General features: G+C 41.4%; 1 protein-coding gene across 1 annotated transcript in view; it reads right to left on the reverse strand.

Annotated features, from left to right (window-relative positions):
- Nucleotides 1-1,436: 1,436 nt before the first annotated feature.
- Nucleotides 1,437-7,876, reverse strand: part of PDPN (podoplanin) — a 27,736-nt gene continuing 21,296 nt past the window's right edge. Inside the window, exons 3-6 of the mRNA XM_019541541.1 lie at nucleotides 6,161-6,205; nucleotides 2,871-2,920; nucleotides 2,184-2,222; nucleotides 1,437-1,552 (exon numbers count right to left, since the gene is read on the reverse strand). Coding sequence (XP_019397086.1) covers nucleotides 1,437-1,552; nucleotides 2,184-2,222; nucleotides 2,871-2,920; nucleotides 6,161-6,205 — 250 coding nt within the window. The remainder of the gene's footprint in view (nucleotides 1,553-2,183; nucleotides 2,223-2,870; nucleotides 2,921-6,160; nucleotides 6,206-7,876) is intronic.

A 7,876-nucleotide genomic window follows, 5' to 3' on the forward strand; every position in this document is an offset into this window, starting at 1 on the left:
GGGGTGCTGGTTGTGCTTCCCCAAATGGCTGGAAGTTGGGAACATTGAGGGAAGGCAGTTTTGGGGAAGCTGCTGCCCCTGCCCTGGGAAGGAATCCCCAGCACATGGGGACCTGATTAAACCCCTATCTTATACCCTCCTCATCCCTTCCACACCTTACTCTTGGACCCATCTGTGACCTGGCTAGCTGGTGTGTGCTCTTCAGCCTGTTTGCATGAGGTTGCATCCCTGGGGTGGGAAAGTAACCCCCAGGGATAGGAGGGGGAGTTAGCTTGGTGCCAGAATTGGCCCCTGGACAGTAGAGTTTAGGGGGTGGAAAGTTTATCCACCCAGAACAGAAGGGTGGGGAAGGGGGCAAAAGCATCCTGGGATGCTGGAGGACTGCAACTTGGGTGACTTGTATGTGGGGAGTGGCCACACATTCATGGAACATGAACTGGATAACACAGATCAGAAATAAGCCACTGTAGTGGTGTAACTTTAAGCTGCCTAAAGTGTGCTTAAAACTAGTTTCAGGTGTTAATGTGTGGACAATCCAGGGGTTAAGAGTTCCAGGAGCCACCTCAAATTCATGTATAACGAGCCCCTATGACTAACTTATCCCACAGTACCAGGCGTTACACTGTTTATTACAGTATCTGGCCACTAAGTGGAGGAGGCTGGCAAGAGCTTGACCCGACGCAAAAGTCAGGCTGGCTGGAAACAAGCTGTGATTGCCACCCCTTGGGATGCTGTGAGATCTTTTTAAGGATGACATGCTAATATTAGCATCGTTAAGTGTGCAAACACCTTCCCATGATTCGCAAGATAAGCCCAGAGATGTCAAATAGGAATCCCTAAAGTCAAGGTGTTCTGACCTCTGGCGCTCTTTCCGAGTTCTTTACAACAGAAGAATTGCTCTGTTATGTTTCTGTAGTCAGGAAATGAGTGACAGCTAAGAGCTGGCATTTTTCAAGGGATGCCTTAAATCTAGCAAGGGATGAGCTCAGCTGGGCAGCAGCAGGGAAGGAACCGATGTCCCACAACCTCAAGCACTCTAGTAAATGAAAGGAGCTATTTGATGTTTGGGATAGAAGGCTGATCAAACTTTGATAACGTTTGGGTATTCTTTCCCCCCGCGTCACTTGCATTATGCACTAGATATCATGATAATGGGCATACCCAATATGTGTCTGGCTGTGTCCAAAAATGGAAATGTTAAAAATCCTATGCCTGACTTCCTGTATGTTTTCCAGACTCCCCAAGAGATCAAATAAATTATTTGACTCATTAGGTTCACTCCCTATAAGCAACCAACCTGCATGAGTCAACTGAAAGCAATGGAAAGACAATTAGATGTTGAATTCAGCCCTTTATGGAGTCTGTCCATTGTTGGTAGAAGCACAACTGGAGGTACAACAGCATCTAGCCACACAGCTTGGCTTGTATTATTTTACTTACGAGTACCTGCCCGACATTTTCCTCGCAACAGCAATAATGATTCCAGCAATGATTCCAACTGCTACTATGATGCCAATTATGATTCCAACTAGTGCAGCTGTTCCCAGGCCATCTGAGAGAGAAAAGGTGCAGTGTATTAGCATGTTTACCATTTTGCAAGAGTGGAGATTGATAGCATAAAGTCCTAACGCTTTATAATGCATCATACATTTTGCCACATCCCCATCTTAAGAATCAGAATAATAGAAAATGAGGGTTGGAAGGGACCTCAGGAGGTCACATCTAGTGCAACCCCCAGCTCATAGCAGGACCAGCCCCAACTACATCATCTCAGCCGGGGCTTTGTCAAGCCAGGTTTTAAAAACCTCCAAGAATGGAGATTGCACTACCCCTCTGGGTAACCTGTTCCAGTGCTTCACCATCCCCCAGATTTGACCTGACCCAAAAGTCAGGCTGGCTGGAAACATGCAGTGATTCTCAACCCAGGACCCAGGACTCCCTGGGATGCTGCGAGATCCTTTGAACTTGAATCTTCTCTAAACTTTAAGAAAAGTTCCTTAGGATCAAGGGCTCTCTGTTGGTATTTATGGGGCCTGATTGAAAACCCACTGAAGACAAAAAGAGTCCTGTCATTTTACTGCTGATCCAAATCCTGCTGGTCTTTGAAAAGCAGGTTGTAGATATACCTCATCTAGGATTTCAGTACACCTCTTTTCTTTATAACTAACTCTTTGCCTTAATACCTTCTTCCGCTGTTGTCTCTGGCTCTTCACCCAGTTCATCTGTAAAGACAGAAGCAGAATAACTCCTTGAATGCACTGACTCTTGTGCTGTGATTCCTGATTTGTTGTCCTATCGTATGGTAGGTTACCAAAGCAACAGTGCGGTTGTCTCAAAACGAATCCACTGCCAAGTGGTAATGAACTGCATTGCGTGAAAGAAATGGCAAATGGGCCACACATCATAAACTGCCCTAAAGACAAAATTAACTCTAATGGATTAATCCTAATCTTGTTTAGACAGGTATAAATTAGGAGTAACCCAGTGCTCCACTGATATAAAACAACTGTAAATTAGATTGCCTTAATTTTCTGTGCTATCATCTTTATTATGACTGCTTAAAAGCATCCCATTTAGTCTTTGATGTAGCTGCTGTTTTATAGATTCATAGATGTTAGGGTCAGGAAGGACCTCGGTAGGTCATCAAGTCTGACCCCCAAATATATATATATATATTTATATATCTTTGAAAACATTTTCTTTATTTCAGATCCTTTCTGCCTTGTTGGAGAGGATATTTCTCAAACCCAGGGTGGACGCATCCCATAGGAAAGGCTGGGTTTTTGGACGTGGGTCACATCAAATGTGAGGTAAGGATTCTTTCCTTGCCCTTGCTGCAGATTTAAACCAATCTTTGTGGTCATCTTCACATTCGGGGTGCTCAACTTCACACTCTGGAGTCTGATTTGCAGAGAACTGAACTGAACTGCACCTGAAGGGAGAAACTATGCTTTGACGGACTGTCATGCTAAGTACCCTGAAAAGATCTGGCCCTGGACACTGCATATTAGATATACAAATGTAATTCAGTGATTCCCACCCTGGTGCCTTGAGATCCTTTCAAGGGTGACATGTAATGTTAGCACTGTCAGGTGTGAAAATGTGATTCACAAAGTAACCCAAGAGAAATTATGAAACTATTTCAATTAGGAATCCACAGGTCTAAAGACATTCTGACCTGTTGTGGTCTTCACTGCAACAGAAAAATTGCCCTATTACTTTTCTCTTGTCCAAAAATGAGTGAAAGCTAAGAGCTGGCATTTTCCATGAGGTGCCCTGAGTCTAACATGGTTGAAAACCACTGCTTTATTTTCTCCATGCTGCTTAAAAGAGTAATAAAACACTCACGTTAGACAGGTGATATGCTGATTAAATTTTGAGTTTTATGAATCACTCTTGCAAGATGTAATTTGTAACCATAGTAGGAATAAAAGAAATCTAAACAATAGTATAGGCTAACAGCTAGGTAGGAATGGTAAAAGTTAATAATGACAGAAAAAAGGAAGGTTGAGGTCATTCCATATTAAAGGCCTGTATTTGGTTAAAAAAAAAAAAAGATGATGTAGTTGCATCCAGTGTGGATGATGAAGTACTCTTCTGTTCCCTAAGAACTAAGGAGGACGCTAGAAATCCAAAATCAATTTTTTAAAAACATTTAGCCAGACAAGTAGACTCCAAGAGTTCTAAAAGAGTTGGCTGAGAAGATGGCCTGCTGAGGTTTTTAAAGAAATGTTGGAACTTGGGAAAAAATCCACAAGAGTGAAAAAGTGTGTATATTGTCCTGTATTTTAAAAGGCCAAGCAGAATGATCTATGTAATTATGGAGTAGGTAACCTGATGGTAATTCCAAGCAAAATAAGGGAAAAGATGATACAGGATTAAATTGACATAGAATTAAATAATTAGCAAAAAGTGAATATGATCTGATTTGGTTAGAATTATACATTTGGTTTAGTAATTTTGTAAAATAGTAGATTTTTGTAAATTATTTAACTTAGTACTGCATAACTTTTTGATTAAAAACATTAGCAGCCAACAATATGCTTTTTTAAAATAGATTAAAAGGTGGATAACTATTATCTCTAAAAATATACAAAACCCCCCCATCAATCAGGAATCATTAATAACTGCGCTATGATGCGTATGCCCCAGAAGGAAAAAATTAAGGTTCCATGGGCAAGCTTCATTCTGGCATTTTCTGCCTCCTGAGTGCTTGATTTTTTTGAAATCTTAATATTCTTTGAACATGGTACATGTGCATGTAGATGAGATAAATACTACCACATACTTCACCATCATATGTAATGAATAACTACATCTGCCAAGTACAATTGAGATGAGAAACAGCTGGGGTAAGTATATATATGGTGGCTCTGAATACTGTCATTAATGTAGTTCCTTTGGGTTTATTATTTTCTTCACTAACTTGTATGCTTAACAGTGTCAGTTAACGTGGAATGATTTGTTCAAGGCTCCAGCTCGGAGACATTAATCTTTATTATATTTGCTTTTGAGCCTGCTATAGGCTTATGCCTAACCAAACAGGAAGGCAGGTTTGTTTTGGAGCTCCTCTCATCTGAGCAGATTTGTCACAGCAATTACACTCCGCAGTGCCAGGAGCTTTAAATTCACATAGGACAGCCTGTCATTTCTTGCAATCTGATGGTTCGACACTGGATGTGTAGTTATACAATGCCAGTGTTTTCAGGATTTTTTTTTAAAGATGGCTTTACTGTTTTAAAAAATAAAGTAAGAGGAGTAGGAAGATATTTTTGTTCCTTTGCCAAAACCAGGTACTCGTGGTTTAGCTGACTCTTTTATAATGTTTGAAAACGTTGAAAAGAGAGAAATAATTTTTTATTACATGCAAGTCATGAGTATTTAATTATTTTTCTGGGCCTTCATATTCAGGTACTGATAAAAAAAAAATTGTGGAAATAGGTAGCCTATTTATGCCTGTTCAGAGCCCATTTGTCATAAGACTTCAGGATGTTGATTCCAAGAACAATTCCTGTGACACCCAATGTAGATGAAGCATCGTGGGGAAAGCTTATCAAAGTCTCAGGACCTATCCAGCCTTTCTGGCTTTGGCCAGGAAAGGAGGGTGATGAGGAGAGAAGGCAGAGGGAAAAAATGGCTCTAGTTTCCAGCAACAAGGGAAAAGTAAATCTGACTTAACCTCTCTCAACTTCTAAGAGATGGAAACCCTTTGTGCTCCACAGAGAGTGAAAGGAAGAAGAATGGTGAACACTATTCCTCCTTACTAGGCAGACGATGAAGAAAAAGCTAAAAGGCTGCTTCATCGGCTAAGGAAGCCAGAGATGCAGCATTGCCCCACACTAACCCAGTGTCTAGGCATTGCATGGCAGTTTGTGGCTCTGAGGCTGCCTTTGATGCAAAAATACCTCCCTGTGTGTTACATGCTTTTCCTACGTTAGGGAAAAATTCTTTTAGACGACTGGGAAGATTTGCCTGAAAGATGATGACTGCTTTAAAGGGGAAGGATGGCTCTCTGGTTAAGGCTGGGAATGTGGAAGATCTGGGTTCTAGTCGTGGCTGTCAAAGGAAGTTTCCTGTGTGCCTTTGGACAAGCCGCTTGGATCCTCAGTCTGTCAATTCTTCCTCCTGTAAAATGGGATTTACAGTAACCTCCTTGCTGGGGGCATGATGTAATCTTGGGAAGCACTTCAAGTTCCTTGACTAGCTGTTCTCTAGAGAGCGTTACTTGGCAAAGTGTCCTATTATTGAGAAAGGGAGACTGGTTGCTGTTGTGAAAGATCTTCTGTTTTGAAGACTGAAAGACACACGCTTGCTGTAAGACAAGTTCAGACCTAAGCTAATGCCCATGACAGATGTGCTTTGTTTAGCAAAGTACATAGCCGTGAATATAATATCTGCCCCTGCCCCCATACTTGTCTGATATCTTTTCCCTTTACCGGCAATTGAAAAGAGTTTGTATATGTTTTTAAAAGTCAAAAACTGAATGTCGCCTTGCAATGACAGTGTGTGCAAATAGGAATCTGGATGGGTCATGCGGGACAGTTGAATGCCAGATACAGGCTTGGGGGTGTTGGTTGTAGCCATGTTGGTCTAAGGACATAGGCAGATATGTGCCTATGTCCCCACACCCACTCTCCCCCCTCCTCCCATTTTGTTTCCTTTCGTTTGTATGGCTGTCTCTACTGTAGAAAGGTCCAACACTGGACTAGCAGATTGGAAACAAGAGATCTCATATGTAGAACAACTTCTACTGAATAATTTTTTAAAAATGTTCTTTCATTGGTATTGTCGACCCCTTAACTTGCTACCAACCAGATATAGATGGAACCTGTGTGGCTGCTACTTTCTTTGTGTCTTTCACGTATTCTTTGGAAAGCAAGTCTGCAACCCTATCAAATTCAGGTCTGATAACCACTACTGGTATTATTAAATAATGAACCAAGTCAAGAGATGCCCTGACTCTCCATAGAAAGGGACTTGGAAAAGAAGGTGGAACAAACATTTTTAACTACAAATATGTTTGACCTTTTGACCATGGGTATGAAATGGCTACAAAATTCAGAAGTGGGGAGAGGAAGGGAGACACCAGCAACAAAAAAGAGAGAACTTTAGTCAAACCTTGTCCTTTTTAAAATATACCAATAAAGAGATCCAATTCCAGCATCTAGACAGGTCCATCATCTGCAGCAGCAAGGGTTGCTTGTGTGAGATGGGGGGAAATGGAGTATGGATTAACTAGGAAAGTGGAACCCAAATCTAGCCCATTCAAGAAGCTGGCACTGCAGGGCTTTGCAAATCTATGGGCTGCCCAGGATCTGCTCCTAACTTCTGAAGCAAATCATGTCAAAGCAAAGCTCCAGGAGAGACCCATTGGATTCAGGGGATTTCATGGAAACTCTCTTGAATGGATCCAGCTCAACCATGACAGGTTCATGCACCAAAGTGAATGCTTTAATAAACCCTGTGGTCTGAATTTTGAGCTTGCAATGAAATTCAAAACCAGATGAGTTTTATGCAGTTTCCTTGCAAACATTTCTCACAACTGCAGATGTAAAGTCTGCACAATGCCTCCCTAAAATCAACTCTCTCCTGCTGCCCACAAATGTTGTGCCTCTGCCTGGCTTATATCTACTTGGTGGCCTTGCCTATACTTGATTTTGGCATTTACAGTTGGAGAATTGATAGCTGTGCTTTGCTTTGCCTTGTGTGTCTTTTAACTAAACCAGGATCAGCGCTCCCAGAATCCCTTGCTGGTGATGGCTGTTTGCTACAGGAAGGCGAACAGCTATTTGGATGTGAGCCTAAATTTTCAGGACTTGCACTTAAACCTTGTTCTATCTTGTTAATGGAGCATATCCAGTTTAGGAAGGCACTGAGAGAGGGTACATGCAGAACCCACGGTGCCATATTTAGGTTGCTATTCTAACTATTTTAATGTAAGTTATATTCAACTCTATGTATTGTTAACAGACTGGGTTGCTGTAGCAGAGGCTGGGGTTGTCCGTTAGTCCCTTGCAGTATACTGGTGCACATATGGAAGCATTTCTTCTACTGGATTTTCATCTGATGGTGTATGAAAATTTTGTTACAATTCAAAGACAATGGATGTAATTCTTTGTTTGTTTCACACCACAATAAATCATGCATGACTCCACAGAAGTCAAAGAAGACATGCCAGTATAAAACCAGAAGAAATGCAGACCCCTAAAACCCTTGGTTCAGAGATGATACCTTTTATTAGGCCAACTAAGAAATTGCAAAAAAAAATATCTTGCTTTGCAAGCTTTTGGGCTCACAATCATCTCAGAACCAAGAGTTTTAAGTTTTGGATTTCTTTTTGTCTCAGACCGACACGGCTACCAAATACATCCCTGGT

Source organism: Crocodylus porosus, unplaced genomic scaffold, assembly GCF_001723895.1.
Source record: "Crocodylus porosus isolate Cpor-Errol unplaced genomic scaffold, CroPor_comp1, whole genome shotgun sequence".
Classification (NCBI taxonomy): Eukaryota; Metazoa; Chordata; order Crocodylia; family Crocodylidae; genus Crocodylus; species Crocodylus porosus.